At 32.6% G+C, this 20261-nt stretch overlaps 1 protein-coding gene and 1 pseudogene across 1 annotated transcript; one reads left to right on the forward strand and one right to left on the reverse strand.

Moving 5' to 3' along the window:
- Window positions 1-2084: 2084 nt before the first annotated feature.
- LOC120180370 lies at window positions 2085-3372 on the forward strand (annotated as a pseudogene).
- Window positions 3373-3950: 578 nt separating this feature from the next.
- LOC120180417 (nitrate regulatory gene2 protein-like) lies at window positions 3951-9284 on the reverse strand. The gene is made up of 5 exons (XM_039185744.1): window positions 8929-9284; window positions 7141-8746; window positions 6664-6872; window positions 5589-5812; window positions 3951-5107 (listed from the first exon to the last, which is right to left on the reverse strand). The coding sequence occupies exons 2-5, from the start codon at window positions 8735-8737 to the stop codon at window positions 4312-4314; spliced, it is 2826 nt and encodes a 941-aa protein (XP_039041675.1). The 5' UTR covers window positions 8738-8746; window positions 8929-9284; the 3' UTR covers window positions 3951-4311.
- Between the last annotated feature and the right edge of the window lie 10977 nt (window positions 9285-20261).

A 20261-nucleotide genomic window follows, 5' to 3' on the forward strand; every position in this document is an offset into this window, starting at 1 on the left:
ACAGTTTGTTTCACATTTTATGATGCACTTGGAGATTAAAGTTACCAAGAAACATTGTAATTCCAGATATTAGGGGGGGGGGGGTTCTACTATTTATTTCTTGAAGCCGCAATTTGAGATAAATTTTGCTAAAGAGAAGTTTTTAATTGTAGTAAATGTGATATTACAGTTGTCAGTTACTTGAAGGAACAATACAAATAATCTCTGGGCTTCCTTACCCAGCTTTCGTATTGTATCCCTTTCGTGTGTCCTGGAAATGTTCTATAAACAGAACCTCTATAATTGACCTTTTCATGGGCTTAAGTGTTCCTATTATTGTATTTTAGTTCGGCTCGAATCTAATTTAACCTAGCCCAGCTCGCAGATACTTTCACTTTGTAATTGAGGTAATCTTATTTGCCGAATGGCTAGAAGTGTCGGGGGGCCTTAGCTGCATTCAGATTTTGAATCTAACAAAAAAAAATACAACATTTATAATTTTTAGTCCTTTATATTTATAATTTTTTTCAATTTAATTTTTTAGAAGCTGTAAAAATAGATTGTTTAAATGTAATGATTTTTATTTATTTTAAAGATCAGAATTGCCAAAAAAAATTGTAAATATAGTTAGTTTATTTTTATTTTTAATAAATGTCAGAACAATAGTTGACGTTAACATTGAATAGAAATTACGAGAAAAATAAAATTTTTGATATAAAAATAATTTAAAAAGTTAATATTATAAAAATAAAAAATAAATTTTAAAAATTATACGAATAGCCTTTATATATTTAAACCTATATTAACCGAAAATTTGATGACGCAATAAAGACCCGTCATTGGAAACAGCGGGGGCGAACCAGCTTGGGTGAAGTGATTTGCTTCATGGGGCCGTGCGCTTTTCTATTTTATTTAAGCCAATTCACCTTAAATTTAATGAGAGATTCAGTTTAATTATGTCAATAAATAAATAAATAAAAGTTGTTAGCTAAAATTAGTAAGGAAAAGGATGTGATAATCACACTACGATGAAAACTTTTACAAAAATAATTATGAGTCACTCATTAGATCAAAATAAATCTTTACAAACCACGTATTAATTTGTTTTATAGATTTTACTTCATTTTATGCTTTAAAAGCAAAATTTTAATCAATCTTAATTGAGTAAAATTAATAATTTTATACCCATGATAGCTTGTTATCATTAAGCATGGGCCAACAACATGTTGACGTGCCTTCTTTAAATTATTAAATTAACCTATGGATTGATTTGAAATTGTTTGTTAGTCATATAATAAATTATTCCCTGAGAATATTAGAAGAACGTCTCAAAATCTGTTAGTTGAAACAGATTGATCCCACCAAGCTTTAGGCATGATAGCAACTTTCATTGATGTCTGATGCTACTAACAGTAACATTTAAATATTTGTTTTCAAAGTCATCGAATTTCAGCCCTAATTTTTTGAAAAAGAAAAGAAAACGACTAAATGGCAACAAATATCTTGTCAAGATTTCCTCGGAAATCAAACAAACTCCAAAGCAAAATAAAAGAAAACAGAGACGAGAAAATGACACAGACTGAAAGAGAAAGAGAGAAATATGCGCCAACACAGAATCTAGGAAGAGATCACAATTATATACATATATTTATTATTCCATTAATGTAAAATTATATTAATTTTATTTTACACATAATTCCACAGTAAATTAAAAATATTCGATACAAGAAAATCATTTAAATTATTAAATATATAATAAAAATACAACTTTTATCATTACGGTAGAGATGATCTTAAATTACATTGCAGATAACATGAAGCTTTCATCTTATTAATAAACAAATAAAAAATTAAGGAGAAAAAAAAACAACTACAAATGATTTTATTAATTAATAAATTATAACAATTCATATAAATTTATACTCTCAAAAAACATGCTTCCAATGATATAATATAAGTTTCTATTTGCTGCAAAATACGTGTAGTTGCCTTTCTTATAACAGCTCTTTTATCTCAATATTCATTCAGATTAAACCGAAAGCAACTTAGATTCTTTCTTCCCTTCTTTCTCTAATCTACATCACAAGCTACCAAGCCTTTTTTTTATGGAGCTGATGAAATCAGACAATATTATTCAATATAGACAACCTCAACAACAACAAATTGCTCAGCAGGAGGAGGAAGAACAAGAAGAAGGTCGTTTTCATATTTTGGCTGTGGATGACAGCGTTATCGACAGGAAGTTATTGGAGAAGCCCCTCAAAGCATTTTCATGCCAAGGTGGGATCATAAATTACTTTATAATAACTGTGCTTTTTTAAGCTAGCTGTAGCCTGTGAGTAAAATAATTGCAGTGACATGCTTGGAGTCTGGAGAAAAAGCTTTGGAATATCTAGGTTTGCTTCAAACTCAACGACAGCTGCTTCCTCTTCGCAACAACATCAGGTTTTAAATATTAATCGTCTATTTTACTGTCCTTAGAATCCATCTTTTTATTTAATCCATCTCAGCCCACCTATGTAATCCAATTTGATTATTTTCATTCTACTCAAACAAGTTTTTTTACCCTTTAATTTGTATAATAAGTAGTATTTAAGTATTCCAACAGAACTTCAAAATCAAGGTTTAACTTAAGATATCATGAAATATAATAAAAGTTTAAAGGGTCGTTTTATTATTTTAGCTAATTTTTTAAGGTATTTGTATAAAATATATGAAAAATATCTGATTTAGTGATCATATAACTTGGTTTTCTCTTGCAATCTTATTTGATTATATAACTAAGTTGCTTTTAATTTCGATATTTTTAATTTAGAAACTACTATTTTCTTCTGTGTTTTTTTATGAAATGTAGGGACTTAAAGTCAACTTAATTTTGACAGACTTTTCTATGTCAGGAACGAGCGGCTATGATTCCCTTGATAAAATATCTATCTGCTTTTCTGATCATATGGTTTTTAGTAATGGAATATGGCTTCAAATATTATGACATGCAAAGATGTTTTTGAGAATATAAATTAATAAATAATGAGTCGATTTTAATTCAATTCGTATGATTCCAAGTTCTAATATAACATTGGACCGGAAATTCGAAAATATAACGTAGTATTTACTTAGAATTGCAGGGATCTTCATGGAAAGATGTATCAGTGGTGGTGATGTCATCAGAGAATGAACCTTCAAGAATTAGCATGCAAGTTGTTGAGTTTTTAAGAGAAAGAGAAGAAAATAAAGAGTTGATAAAGAAAGAAAGGAAGAAAATGAAAGCATGGATGAATGCAGGTGCCTAGAAGGAGGAGCAGAAGAATTCATGTTAAAACCTCTTCAATTATCAGACCTACACAAAATTGAAGCTCACCTTCTCAAATCCCTTCCTCGTTCTTAGTTCAACCATCCACCTCTACGATGACCGCGTTCATGCTTAATATATCCTATGAACTTAGTTGATTCTGTATTTTTTTTTCAACGTAAATAAAAATTTTGAAGTTACCTCAAAAAGAAAAATAAATATCATGGAAGTATTATTAATCAAAAAATATATATCATGAAAGTATTGTTATTTATTAATAATAATATAATTAAAAATCATTTTCTAAAACTAGTTTTTAAATTATGACATGAACCAATTGATCTCGGTGAAAAAGAAATTGTTATTTTTTGAGTTTTCAGATTCGAACACAAAGAATACAGTATAAATGTAAATATTTAATATCAAATGGTTGAGAGATTATTTTTAAACACATATTATTTTGTATTTACATCGTATTAATAAAAAAAATTAATTTATGATTTTATTCCACAATCCCATCTGGAAAATCTCTAAATATTTTGCTTGTATATCTTCCTAAAAAACAAAAATAAGAATGTTACCTCCTAACTTATCCACAAGACCCTTTCCATATATCTAACCAGTCAAAATTTTCTCTTTTAAAGTTAACTGATCTACAACTTATGTCGACTTACCCAATCAATCAATAAATGAATAATTTTCTGTACAAAAATTACTACAACTATATAATTCAAGGGGTTAATTCTAATGAACTATGGGAGAATTAAGGATTCAAGAGAAGATCTTCGGGATTAAAACTCCTTTCTGACAACTTCCAGTTTGTAACAATGATCCTACAACCACCCAACCTCAAACATCTTCCCTTTCGTCTCTATCGGTCTGTGTCGTTTCATCCCTTCATTTTTCTTGATATGTACTCGTATGAAATACATACCCATTTCAGACACATCCAAGGCCGACATTCTATGTTGGCAGATGTAATCTCACGTGGCAAGTAATGTGCATAAACAAAGGCAAGCTTTCTTCCATGCGAGACACCAAATCTAGGAGACCCCAGCATTTTCAAGTCTGACCTGCTCATGTGATTTCAAAACCTCTGACGTGAAGTTCCCCAAGGCTTCAAAGATTGGGACCAAACCTGCTTGTAAACTACTTGAAGCAGCATCATTAACTAATTTTATGGCATCCTTATGCCTGATTCTCTCTGCCTCTATTTTTTTCCTCAGGGAATCCAGATCCACCTTTAGGTCATCCAGTGGTGAAACTCCACTTTCGGAAGGAACCTTGGATACAGCATTTTTATCTGATACTGCTTCTTGCTCCTGCTCCATCCTCTGCCTCTGTAACCGTAACTCCCTAAGCCGTTTCTCGAAATCCTTTGAGAGATATTGTGCTTTGGTCCTCCGACGAAGCTCCTCATCTTGCCTTTCCCATAACTGGTGTAGGCTTGAAGCAAAACTCTGCATGGCATTTGCTACACCATTTTCCGAAACTCGATCCATTGCTTGGTACCAATCATTGCAAATTAAAAAAATTAGTGGTGCCCCAACTCGACCTGGAGAGAATGGAGCGACCCCATCAGCAGTTATTTCCTGTTCGCGTTCAATGCATCTCATGAGCCATCCATACAAGGACCCAACATATGCCTTTTGGGTATTGATCCAATTATTAAAGCGAGTGCACCAGTCCAAAAGCTCCATCTCAAGCTCAATAGTAGCTTTCAAACCCGAATCTCTTTGAAAACCAGTATTTGCTCTTAAAGATCGAACTTTGGTCTCCATTATGGCTTGGAACTGCTTCTGATGGCAGCTAAGCATGGACTTCCACATTCTTATCAACCTGCAAAATAATAGGGCCACATATCATTGCATAAGAACCTAATAAGTAAAACACCGACTACCTCTAAACAGATAAAGGGATATTAAGTACCAATCGGATAAAAATGAACACCTCCAGAAGATTTTGACAATATGCATAATAAAACATTCCACAAATCCTTTTCAAAGTTGCAAATTAAATTTGACAAAAAGAACGAGACAAAGCTCCATCATTTCCCCCCCCCCCCACAAGTTGCAAGAAAATACAATGAAAGACCCGTGTAGCTCCACTTACAAACCAAGGCATACCACAATACATGCAAGTATCATTATGCAGATGCATGATTCACCATTGCACCACCATATAATTGGATTCATCTAAAACTAGAAGCTAAAAATGTTTCAAAAACCACCACCAACAAAATAAAATAGTGATTATGGTAAAATCACATGAAGTGTAATAGATGATCAAATCTGACTAGGAAAATAACAAAAGTCAATACCCATAAACCAAGTTGGTGAGCTGAGGCTGCAGTTCTTCATCCCTTAGCTTATGTATCCTAGTTGATATAGCTTCAACAGCCTTTATACAAACATCAATCTTTGTCAACAACTTTCTTATTGAAGCCCGTGTTGCATCAATCTTGCTGGATTCCGCTCCCTGGTTATCAAGCATTCTCAGTTTTTTACACTTCTTCTCATAAATAACCCGTAGCCTTTCTTCATCCTAAAATCATGGCAAAAACAAGCACATATAATAAGGATTCAAAAACATTTTCAAAACATTTGTGAATGACAATTAGTTAATTTGGGATTAATTTTTGAATCGAAAAGCAATAAATAGCGCAGGGCTAGAGTCATGCAAAGGACTCCAGATTATATAGAAGCACTTAAATGCTACTACCGCACATTAGGTTCTAAAATCCAACAATTACTGATAGCTTTTTGTTAACTGGGGAAGTAAGAGTTGAAATGACAGAAACTGGGAAAAGTCTAGAAAAACTGAGGAAAATATTTAGATATTCAGATAATAACAACATTGAAAATCAATCAAATAAGCATGACATTTTGACTATACAAGAAAATGAATGACTAAAAGCAGTATAGCTCAAGGAATACTAACTATTATGCTATACAATTACAACCTTTTCTTTTTTTTTTGATAGAAGTTGGAGGTCTCATTAAAAACTCCTTTCGTATTCGTCCACATACTAAGAAGTATGTTAACGAACATAGGAAGGAAGAAAAGAGTACCTCATATTTCATTGAATAAAACGCCTCATTACATATGAAAACACGAAATACCCTCAAACGAGGATAAACACCATTACAAAAAACATAATCACCTAAAGCTCTCACCTTCTCGACCACAAAAATCAAAAGGCAATCACCCTATACCTAAGATAAACCTCCATCAATAGGAAAACAACCCAACATTTAATGACATAACATACATAAAAACAACACCTAAAACCATTAAACCAAAAACTGATTCAGTCTTCTGATATAAACTGATTCAGCATAGACATCAGGTAAGTAAAGAAGCAAAGTTTATCTTTAGTCATATAACTTGCATACCTTGACTTCTTTATATAATTTCTTTTCCCATGCATAAAGCTCCTCCAAAGTTGATGAAAGATTTCGATGCTTTTCATCCTGCTCTGGAACCTGACAGTATTCTTTTGCCGTTTTCATTGTCCTAGAAGTTATCCGTATTGATGGTCTAGGTGGAGGAGGAGATAATATCACGTTAGGCGCCACCAGATACAGCATCCTAGAAAAAATCACTGCACCAAAGAAATGTATGCTTCAATAAAGCAGAGCATAGTAAATGAAAGCATACAACTTTACAGCAGACCTGTCGCACGGTTTGAACTAATGCTCAGTGATTTCAAATTTCACACATATCAATTCAGCAAAATCTTTAAACATCTCTCTCCCAAAGTCTAACCTAGCATATTCAAGACTCGAGAGGCTACCTTCACAAGCATCCAACAAGAAGCAAAAATGAAGAGCCAAAGACGAAGTTGTAAGTAAGAAAAAACGAAAACCCACCTCTAAACCCTGTTCCTTTACGTTGCTGGTAAGGCAACTTTCCAACCTCAAGCAAAACGGCAACCTCTTTCCCATAACTAGAGGCAGTCTCAAACTCATCCTTTATCTCCTTCACAACCTCCTGCAGATCTCTTGTGCCATGGACGGACAATGTGGTTAAACTACTCGGCTTGGAAGAGTCAACATCCAAATTAGATACCTCTTCTACCTCAAAACTGACCCTTTTGTTCTTCGGAAAGTCTCCCTCGGGACTCTTTGTAACAATATTATCAGGACTTCCACTACTTGAACTAATATTAATATGATCCCCAGGCTCCAAGCTCTCGCTTTTACTTGATGGCACTGCCTTTGAAGTTGAAGTTGAGGCTTCGATAATACCATTAACCCTTTGAACCGGAACTGACTTTGAAGTCCCTTCACCAAAGTTCCTAATTTTATTATGACTACTATTATAATTATTATTCATTTCTTCAATCACCATTTTCCTCTTTTCTTTGTGAGCAGCTCTTAACATCTCTGGCTCTGTTTCATCTTCCAAATCAGGGATTCCTTCCCTCTCCCTCACCTCCTTTGAGTCCGGACTACTGGTGGTCGACCCATAACCGTATCTAGACGCAGGATAGAAACCCGGATAACCACTGTTATCAAATGTATCAAACACATTAAGAAAATCCCATGTCGAATTTCTCGGTGGAGACGGCGGAGCAGGTGGTGGTTGAGGTGGCCCGGGAGGAGAATTTCTCTGCACATACCCATTTTCTCCTCTCGGAGACCCCGAAGGATACCCAAAAAAGCTTCCATTTGTATAACTTGAGGAGCCATTATATCCTTCAGGCTCCTGATAAACAAAAGATTGAGAAGGTGTTGAAGATTTCTTCATGTAATACATATAAGAAGAAGAATTACCATTAGTCCCCCAGTTATCTTGAGGGGGAGGGTAAGGGTATCCATAGCCATAACTCCCGTAGCCGCCATATCCACCATAACCATAGTTGTAGTCATATGGCGCTGCTGGTCCTTGGTCTGGGTTGTGGCTGTGGCTATGACTATGGTCCATTTCACCATGACCAAAAGGTGAACCGGAACCTGACCCGGAAATAGAAGGTGACCCGGATGACAAATCCAGATGAGACCCCTCTTCATCACTTTCTTCTTTGCCTTTTCTCGTGTTTTTTCCGCGTTCTTCAGCGGAATGTGAAAGGGAAGTTGAAGAAGAAGAGACGACGTTGTTGTCGTCTTTCCTCTTGTTCTTTTTCGAAGATTTGAATTCGTCGGAAGGCAATGTCAGAACAGGAGAATCAACGGAAGAGGCGGATCCAAAGACGAGCTCTTCTTCGACGAACTTAAGGATCGCTTCACCAACGTCACGCAGGGAGTGAAAGTAGGTGACATGAGCGGCGGCCATAGCGGAACGATGAATCGACGCCGCTTTGATTAGCTCCTTTCGTTCTTTACAAAGGTTTACCAAAGGTAAGTCGTCGACTTTGGAATGTCCGCAGCCCATAATAATACTATTAGCGACGAAAACGGTAGCCAAAACCGAAGAACAACAACAACAAGAAAAACCCAGATTGAAACTTTGATCCAGTAGTTCCATTCATGATTCCTGCCCACAAAACAACCCCAGAAAAACAGCCATTTTTAATCAACAAAAAGTAAAACAATACTGTTTCGATTAAAAGAACAAAACTCTACTAAAATATCTACAACGACAAACGAATGGATGATCAAAAAAGTTGACAAAGAGAGAGATAGAGAGAGAGGGCTTAGGGGAGACAGAAATCTGACCGTTGAAACTAGAGAGGCCAAGAAATGACCGTCCATGCAGAGAAAAGACAGAATAGTTTGAGATTGATGAAACTGAGATATGGGATTTTGTTATTGTTTTGGATTGTAGTAATTGAATTCGGACTCAGTACAGAAAGAAAATAATAATAATGATGATGATTTTATGGAGATGCGTGAAGGGCGTGTGTGGGGATGTCAAATTATTTTGAAAGAATGGTATATAGAGAGAAACGATATTGGTTTTAGAGAGAAGGGGTATCAGAATTGCAGAAAGAGAAGACGACGAAGAAGAAGGCTCGTAGAACCCGACATTAGTCATTATTACCCCCGCCCCATTTTTCAGACTGTTTTACGATTCTTCTAATGCCACCACTGTTTCTTTACACACACAAAAAAATACCAGCACTCTTGAAAAATTCAAATAATTGAGAATTGATTTTTAAGGAATGTACTAACACGTCCCTCTAGTATAAAAATCAGTTCAAATTAATCACTTTACTTATGTTATTATTTTATTAATTCTTTCAATTATTAAAAATTATAAAATGATTAATTGACTATACGATGTCATTTTGTTCAATCATACGATTATTAAAAATTACAAAATGATTATATGACTATTCATATGTTTTAAACTCATTATCTTTTGTTAAAAAATTAACGACCGTCTGTGTTGAACATTAATCTATTGATTGAGATATGATAAAATATGATCTCGTAATTATTTGAGTTGTATTTTATGGATTGACCCTTCATTTATATTATATTATCTAGTTAATGTTTGAAAGATTATATCGTCAAATTAGTACTTGAAAGCAACGATAATACCAATGGACATTATTAAAATATGATTTTATCACATCTCAGTTAGTATGTTAACGTCCAACTCAGACAACCATACATTTTTTTAACAGAAAATGATGAGTTTATAATATACGAATAGTCGAGTGATCATTTTGTAACTTTTAATAGTTAGATGATTCAACAAAATAATATTTTATAATTTAAATAATATTTTATAATTTTTAATAATCGAAATACACAACAAAATATCTTCTTATAATTGATGATCAATTTTGTACTTTACCCTAAATAAATTAATATAGTTCTTATGTCATGTACTTATGGTACATTCTATCCGTATCAATCCTATAAACTTCTTTTATATATTTACGAGTTCGGTCAAGTTAATCTATAATATTAAATATTAATATACTTCTTTTATTCAAGTTTGATTCGATAGTTTATTTATTAATAATAGATAAAAAAAAGTAAAAATATATAATAATAATAATAATAATAATACTAATTTATTATTAATTTAAATAAAAATATGTTATTATTAAGTAATAATTCATTTGAATAAATACATGTCTAAGCTTGTGACGAATATGAGGGGATTGTAGTGATTTATGATGCTACTTTGGACAATGAAGTCAATTGGGTTGGGAGTAAATGTTTGTTGGCGTTCATCCATGACATGCATTTAATATGATGCACAGTTCCTACCACACATTTAATGCCTTGTCTTTCTTATTTCGGATTAAGGCTTGCTCCTTCCGTCTCTCTAAACCTAATTTTTAACTTTGGATTAAAAATATGATTACCAAATTCAATTTATCAAACTGAGATGAAATTGATTATAAGAGTAAACGTCGTCTAAATTATCCATAATTTTATAAATTATTAAATTAAACCCTAAACCTTAAATCCTAAATCATTAGATTAGAGTTATACATAATATTACTCATAATAAAATTAAGAGTAAGCTACGTATTTAATCAACCATCTATTCTTACAATTCTTTTTGGTCATTTAATGATTTATTTTTAAAATTTAACCTAATATTATATTTTAGTTATGTTTTAGTCACTTGATATTAAAAAATAAACAAAACTGTTGATGTATCATTTTTCTATTTTTCTATTTTGACATAATATTATTCCCAAATGTAACGTTATCCATGATTTAGAATATATATAATTGAATGACTAAAATAAAATCACGATAATAGATAGGTGACTAAAGACATAATTTACCCTGAAATTAAAACCGTTGAACCTTAGAGTTTCTCACCGTATTCATTTGTTAAAAAATTAATATTTCATAATTGGTTGATTTTTAAAATATTTATAAAATATTTTTATTTTAATAAATAACGATATTAAGTTATTAAATTATAAGATCGTTTTTATTCTAACTATTGAATAAAAATATTTATCAATTAGGTTGTTGTACTTTTATTTTAGTTTCAATCATATAATTTATTTTTAATTGGTTGTCAAAATAATTAACGTAATTTTAAAATTTATATAATAACATGTTTAATCTTATCAAATAATACATTCAAATAATTTAGTTCCAATAAATAATTCAATAAATTAATCTTTAAATATATAAGATTATTAATTTGGTCCAGTAATCCCGTAGGGTTATTTGTTTCCTTATTCCTTCAATCCCATGTTATCGCGGCCAATAGCTATGACATCTCTGTCTTCCCTAACCTTCCTTTACATTAATTTTTTTTCGAAATACTCCAAAACCTTTTGATGTCCTTCTCATGAGCTAACAACCACCATAGCCATACGTCCTCGACTGATACTTCTTTTTTTAGACTAAACTAATCAACAACAAACTACTCTCCCCTCCATCCACTTTTTATATGATTCAATTTTCTTAAAAGATAAAACCACGGAGCGATAAAACAAGTTATTTTTCTTATAAAATTTGAGCTCGAAGAGATATATTTGTAAAATATATAAAACATATTAAATTGTTATCCTTATTAATATTAAAATAGAGACGGTAAAAGTTTCTCTATCTAATTTATCGTAAATTGATATTTCTATAGAAATGGTCGTAGTCATAGGTTGAATAAAAATTGTTTCCTTTAGCTTCAAATAATTTGAAAGAAACAAAGAAAAATGAATGAAATATTTCATTATATTATAGTACTAGTTTTGTTGGATAAATACAAAGTGAAATGAAACCCAACTATTTTGTCTTTAATTGGAATCTATTTTCTTAGGGAAGTTCTACAGCACCCTTAATATACAGTTAAAAAAAAATTACTGAATTTATTATTATTTAAATAATAAAATTAATAAAAATTACCTAAAACATTATTAATTACTGAATTTATTATTATTTAAATAATAAAATTAATAAAAATTACCTAAAACATTATTATTTTTATCTAAAATATCAATATTTATTACCATTTTTTTCAACACAAAAACGCGTCGAAACAAGCTTTAAAATAAACAAATGCTGCCTCGTGGCTATTGGAGAAAAACCAAGAGCTTTCGGCTTACTTGCTAATTAAGGAAGCCATAACATTGGGTTACACCACCTGCCTTTTCCCAAAATTTGTTTCTCTAAACAACTTCCATTTTCTTTGCACACATTGAAATTACTGGACTAACCGGCACAAATAATGATTTTCTGTTTTTAAATATCATTTATTACATAAAAATGTATTTATTTATCTATTTTCATAATAAAGAAATATTTAAAAATAAAAATCATTTATTTATATGGATTTGTCGCAACCGTCTTTTAGTTGGGTCCCGGAATTGGGCTTCGACTTAGGAAAATATGGATTGGAGTCGCCACCGACCACTTTAAAACGAATTTAGGTGGGTCGAACATCATTTTACCTTATCTGCGTTGTACCAGAAACGTGTCGAGTTCGGGAGTCGGTTACGGTCAAGGAATGATTAGCACCCTTGAACAGCCCTTTCGGTACCACATAATTTTCAATTGTCTTAAATTAAGAAAATTATAATTTTAAATAAAAAGGTGAAATTTGATCCTGATTACTTACCTTAAATTGATTTGAAAATATCTTTAAAAAATTGAGAAATGTGTTAGATAAACAAGGCAAAGAAAACAAATAAGATAAAGAGAATAAAATAAAAGAAAAAAATAAATTAAATAAAATAAATAAATAAGATAAGAAAAAAAATAGTAATATTTGAAAAAGGAAAATATATATATATATATACACATCAAAGTATTAATAAAATAAATAAATTATATATATATACAACAAATATTTAAAAATAGAAAAGCTATCCTCTCACTTCATCGAAAGTGGGGGGGCTTTAGTCAGAAATAAGACAAAAAAAGAAAAGTGGAAGAGACTTTAGTTAGAAATAAAACAAAAAAATGGGCCCTCTAAGTTAGTAGTATATAATATAATGTTTAATAATAATAATGATAAAAACACAAGATTTAAAATATATATATATATATAATAATGAATAAAAAACAAAAATAATAAAAAATAATGTATATATATATAAAGTTATAGGACATATTACGTAAATAAAGAAATAATCAAATAAAAATAATTAAGAATATATTTATATATTAATAATAGGTATATAAATAAACTATTAAAAGTATAAAAAATATATATAACTAGATAAAGATAATTACAATATATAGTAATAATAGATTTATAAGTAAAATATTAAAGAAATATATATATATATATAATAAAATATAGTAAAAAATCAAATGAAAATAATTTAAAATATATATATATACGCATAATAATAGCATGAATAATAAAAATAAATGAATAAAATATACATATAATAAATAAAGGGACTAATATAGATTTTTAAAAAGCTCTTCCCCTCCTTTAACCGAAAATCAAACCGGTTTTTCAAAATAAGCCTCGGAGAAGCGTAGATCTAAGAGAAAAGATCTCGGTTCCCTTGTGTTCACCGGCCCTTTCAAAGTAAAAACGAAAAAGAAGAAGTGAAACAAGCCACATGCAAGCGAGAATCGAAGCAATATAGGTAAAAATACCTCTTTTATTTCTCTGTTGAAAATTACAAGCGAATCTTTGTGTAACACCCCCAACCCGTATCCGACCCGGATACGAGTCCGAAGTGTCACATTTACTTTTCAAACATTTATTCGTATAAAATAGTGAGTAATTTAAAAACTTTTATAACATTTAACTTATTCAAATCATTTACAAAACTATTCAGAGCTTATACAATATATTCTTTTGATTACATGCCAACTAGAACTTTATATACAAAAATACATATTATTCACCTCTCTTCTGATCTGACATTAGGTAAGGATAACTGACCTGTCTTGTTCTTCTTTACTTCTCTTTTCGCTTTCCAAACCTACGTGTGAAACAATCACACGTTAAGTCGATGACTTAATGAGACATATAAAACATATAATGTAAACTCTAACATGTAATAATGCATGAACAACTACTACTATCATATCATACACAAACATATATCCGTTCATACATCAATTCTACATCTGCATGTAATTATCTTCATTCCTACTATTATCATATTATTATTAATTCCTTTTATTTTATAATCATGTAATTATCATTTATACACCTCCTATCAAATCATATCACTCATATACTTTTCATGTAACAATTATATATATATATATATACATATATATATCATCATTTATGTTTTATCCTGCTCCTATATTATCACCCTTTATATATCTTATCTCTTGTTCATATGATCTCTTATGTTCATATTCTATATCTTATATAAGTCATTTATACTTATTCACATATTCATTAACATATGCAATAACCCATAACACATATATCTATCATATCATACAATTCATATTACACATCATATATGTATATATTACATACATTGTATTCAGAGTTATCTCTTTATTAGCCCATGTACACTAGTGAGAACTTAAGGTATGTGAGTACGTTGAGGTTGTGCACACATATGCTGTCACCACAGCTCGATCACTGTCCCGAAGGACCTATCCAGAGGTCATAAAGATCCTCGGTAACTATCCAGTGGTCATAAAGATCCTCGGTAACTATCCATAGGTCCCGAAGAACCTAGGTAAACTATCCATATGTTCCTTAGAACATAGGTATACTGTCCATATGTCTCGAAAGACATAGGTAGTTCTTTGACTCTTGGCATGCCAACTATACCTACAGTTCTCATAACTCATAACATGGGCATTATCATTATGAATACATTTCTCATCACTTGTTCTTTCTCTTCTGTCACATACCACATGTATGTGTAACCATGTATTTCATATCATATATCTTATAATAGATTCTTATATCATCATTTGTTTCCTTCCTACCTATTCACAATCACACTAACATGTAATGCAAGTAAGATGTATTAATACATACATGTAATCACATAACTTTTATCATATCATTTCTCTTATAAACACATATCTCTTCTTTTCTGTCACGTATCACATATACGTGTAATCATTGATCTTATAATCTCATGTTCCTTCTCTTCTGTCACATACCCTATGTATGTGTAAACATATATCTCATAAACATATATTTATGAATCTCATATCGTATCACATATTCGCACAAACATGTAATCCACTTTCACATATCACTTAACATATTTTCTAATACGATCACATAACTCATATTATCTATCTCATGTCATATTCTCATGTATTTACTTAATTCAGTTTCACCTATCACATATACATGTAATCATGTACTCATACACACATAAGCATCATATCATTCACAAATCAAATAACATTTTAGGAGTCACTTCTTACCATAGTAACTCCATCACTGGCTCATCACAAGCCAATGTTTATTCGATAACATAAGTACAATTAAATTGCACTCACCTTAGCTTTGCTTTGATTCGATTCTAATCCTTCAATTGTTTCTGAATGATATCACGTTCTATATCTACATAATCATTCATAGATCTATATCAGTATTATAACTAATATACTCTAATGGTTCACTCCTTAGACTAAGAAAAATGCCAATTTCATCTTTCAATGAAAGTATGCATCGATGCACTACTGATGCATCGGTGCATAAAATGAATTCGATGTTGTATTATCACAGGGATGCATCGATGCACTAATTGCATTCGATGTTTCTATTTTAAAAGAGTGCATCGATGCACTACCTGTGCATCGATACACCTTCAAACAAATTTCTGGGTTTTAACCTTGATGCATCGGTGCACTATGAATGTGCATCGATGCACTCTGCCCAGAACCTCTTTTTGAACCCGAAAATCATCATCTCTTCACTCAAATGATTCATATTTCATACCCTTTCATATTCCTAACTTTCATATACATGTTTAAACTCGTTTATAATCAATTATCTCTTCTTTAACCTTAATATCCTCTCATCTTTATTAACTTCAAGAATCATACCAGATTTTTAACATGTTTTAAATCTAATTTTAACACTCCATATTTCTTAATTAGATTGATGACAAGTCAAATTCTTTCTCAAAATTCACTTACTAACTCTTTTCCAGAATTTCCTTTAGAAACTCATTTTCTTTAATCTTTCATAACTTCTTTAACTTTGATTTTAGGACAACTTAAGCTTTCCATAAGCTTAAGTATTACCTAATGATAAAAACCCACTCTTAAAATTAACAAATAATCAGCTAACAAGGAATCTTACCTTTGCAAGCTTGGCTCTTTCTTTCTCTCGTACATGAAGAAGAAGAAGAAGATGATGAAGAGAATATCTCTTCATCCTTATCCCCTCTAACATATATATCCTTATCATATCTATTTTTAATTCATTTATTAGTCAAATGACCATTTTGTCCTCTACTTCATTTGATAATTACTAACAACTTTTAGGATTTATTTCCAGATAAATCATTGAACTAATCCATTCTTCCACTTTAATCACCAAATTCTGAAAGTTTACCATTTAGTCACTAACCCATAGTTTGGGGTGCTACACTTTGGGGCTTATTGCATATTTGCTTTGGGTATTTTTGTGTGTGCGTAATCCCGTATGATAATCGTGTCCCTTGGTATGGTAATTACAATGCTTATTTATAGTACTAAAAAACCCTATTTTAGACTAGTATTTGAGTCCTAATCCAACTCTATTTTAGACTGGTATTTGAGTCCTAATACAACTCTTCTTTTTTGGTTACATAAAGACTCATCGGTTGGCAGGACAAAATCTGATGTCTTCAGCTGCCCCTCTTTGCTCATTATCGTGTAATGAAAATGGAGCAAAGATTACAAGACACAAATTTTGTCAATATCGAATATCCTCTATCGTAGAGTTGAAATCATTGTGAGGTTGAGTCAAAATTGGAAAATTCTGAGCACGAAATCCTTCGTCGTGAAGTTGAAAATGAGCTCAAAGCTTTTGACAAGTGGCCTCTGAATCGTCTTCTGGCTCAAGATACTTCGCCTTGAAGGTGGAACTTGACCTGAAGACTTTGGTGTTGTGATGTTACAGATGACCCCTTCATCGTGAAGTTGAGTCAATCCGTTGGGGTATGATACCCTTCGTTGTGAAGTTGTATATGTATATGGCCCCTTCGTCGTGAAGTTGAGCATGAGAATTGGATATCCTTCGTCGTGAAGTTGAAATCCAAGTAGGTTGCATTGTTCCGAGTCCAATATCCTCTGCCGTGAAGTTGAAATTAGCTCTGGAACTGAAAAATTGTTTGTTGACAGCCAATCGTACCTTCGCTGTGAAGTTGAGCTTGTGATGTCTTGAGTCTAATATCCTTCGATGTGAAGTTAAAATTGACCCTGAAATTGGGAAATTGTATGTTGACAACCATCCGTCCCTTCGTTGTGAAGTTGAACTTGTGTCGTCTCGAGTCCAATATCCTTCGCTGTGAAGTTGAAATTGGCTATGAAATTGGGAAATTATTTGTTGAAAACCAGTCGTCCCTTCGTTGTGAAGTTGAACTTGTGGTCTCGAGTCCAATATCCTTCGATGTGAAGTTGAAATTGACCCTGAAATTGGGAAATTATTTGCTGACAACCAGCCGTCCCTTCGTTGTGAAGTTGAACTTGTGTCGTCTCGAGTCCAATATCCTTCGCTATTGGCTCTGAAATTGGGAGATTGTTTGTTGACAACCAGCCGTCCCTTCGTTGTGAAGTTGAACTTGTGTTGTCTTGAGTCCAATATCCTTCGCTGTGAAGTTGAAATTGACTCTGAAATTAGGAAATTGTTTGTTGACAACCATCCGTCCCTTCGTTGTGAAGTTGAACTTGTGTTGTCCCGAGTCCAACATCCTTCGATATGAAGTTGAAATTGGCTATGAAATTGGAAAATTGTTTGTTGACAACCAGTTGTCCCTTCGTTGTGAAGTTGAACTTGTGTTGCTTCGAGTGGCGCGATATCCTCCGTCGTGGAGTTGAAATCGCTGATGGCCCCTTCGTCGTGAAGTTGAGCTTTGACTTGAATATCCTTCGTCGTGAAGTTGAAATCCAAGTATCATATGTTGTAGGTGGACACGATTCCCTTCGCCGTGAAGTTGAAACCATGGATGACATCTTTATTGTGAAATTCGACTTCGAGCTAGATATCATTCGTCGTGAAGTTGAAATCTACTCTCGAGCAAATTGTGTCACTTTGAGTTCAATATCCTTCGCCGCGAAGTTGAAATTGACTCTAGCTAAAATCTAAAAAAGTTATGCATATATGTTTTTTTTAGCTCTGGAGAGAAAACTCGAACTCCGATTGCTTGTCTGAAATCTTGATTCTGGAATCTTGAAGTTTCGATCCCTGGTCTTGAATTCTTCAATGTTCAAATCTGATGTTTGTTTTTTTATATCCTTGATTTGGGAAATGCTTCTCGACCATCTCAACTATATGCATGAGCCTCGATCGGCTTCTGAGTACCTGTACTTTTCAATGAATCTTTGTACAGTAATATGCGAATATCTTTTCCATAAGTAAATAAATCATTAAGTTTAAGCTCAATCCAAGATGCTCAAAAGGAATTAGTGTAGAAAAAAATTGTCTTTTATTCATGAGGAAAAAAAAGGAACAAATAATACATGGCAAATATTCTAGAAGATGAAGACATGATGGGGTGTAAATGAACGTCTTAGATTTCAATAATGTGGGCACTTATGAGCTGAAAAGCCGTTAGGTGACCTTGAATACGGCATTTATCAAAGGATCTTTGAGAATGTGACAACATTCAGGAGAGTGCAACCTTTCTCTGACTCGTTGATTCTGTGGAAAATTTAGATGTCGGGGAGTTTCAACTGTCTGGATTTCTTAAATTGTCCAAATCGCCCTTTCGAGTTTTCAACTTGGACCCATCCTTGGTTGAAAGACGCCCTTTGCGGGTTTTCATCTTGAACCCACCTTATTTTGTTCTTTTTTCTATTTTTCATTTTTTTCAATTTATGGCGCCCTTTCGGGTTTTCACCCTAAACGTTTTTCCTTTTTTTTCGACTTAGGATGCCCTTTCAGGTTTTCATCCTAAGCAAAGTATTTTTTGACTGCATCTGAATTGATAGGATGTGGCAGGTTAGGTCTGTCCATTTTAGCAAGGACAAGTGCCCCCCGGAAAAGGCCTTTTTCACGACATAAGGTCCTCTTCCCAATTTGGCGTCCATTTTCCTCGGAAATCTTTCTGAACTGGCAAAATTCTCTTTAGCACCAGATCTCCTTCACGGAATATTCTCGGGCATACATTCTTGTCATGTGCTCGAATCATTCGTTTCTGATATATTTGACCATGGTGAATGGCTTTCAGTCTCTTTTCATCTATCAGATTAAGTTGATCGTATCTGGATTGCACCCATTCTGCGTCATCCAATTTAACTTCTGTTAAGACCCGTAATGACGGAATTTCTACTTCAATGGGCAACACTGCTTCCATTCCATAAGCTAGTGAAAATGGAGTTACCCCAGTCGAGGTTCGTACTAAGGTTCGGTAAGCGAACAAAGCGAAAGGCAACTTCTCATGCCAGTCCTTGTAGGTTTCGGTCATTTTTTCCACTATCTTTTTAATGTTTTTGTTTGCTGCTTCTACTGCATCGTTCATCTTTGGTCTGTAGGTAGTAGAATTGTGATGCTTTACGTTGAATTGCTCACAAGAAGCTTTCATCATTTTATTGTTCAAGTTTGTAGCATTATCGATACTGATCCTTTCAGGTAAACCATACCAACATATGATATCTTTTTTAAAAAACTTGCAAAAAACAGATTGAGTGACACTGACATAGGAAGCAGCCTCTACCCACTTAGTGAAATAATCAATAGCTACAAGGATGAAACGATGACCATTCGAAGCCTTTGGATGGATTTATCCAATTACATCCATGTCCCACATAGAGAAAGGCCATGGTGACGTCATGATATGAAGCGGATGAGGCGGGACATTTATTTTATCACCGTAAATCTGACATTTATGACATTTTCTAGCATAGTTGATGCAATCACTTTCCAGTGTGGACCAGAAATATCCGCATCTCATTATCTGTCTCGACATCATATGTCCATTTGCATGTGCTCCACAAACTCCGTTATATACTTCTTCCACTAT

This window comes from Hibiscus syriacus, unplaced genomic scaffold (genome assembly GCF_006381635.1).
Source record: "Hibiscus syriacus cultivar Baekdansim isolate YM2019G1 unplaced genomic scaffold, ASM638163v2 tig00112495_pilon, whole genome shotgun sequence".
Taxonomy (NCBI): domain Eukaryota; kingdom Viridiplantae; phylum Streptophyta; class Magnoliopsida; order Malvales; family Malvaceae; genus Hibiscus; species Hibiscus syriacus.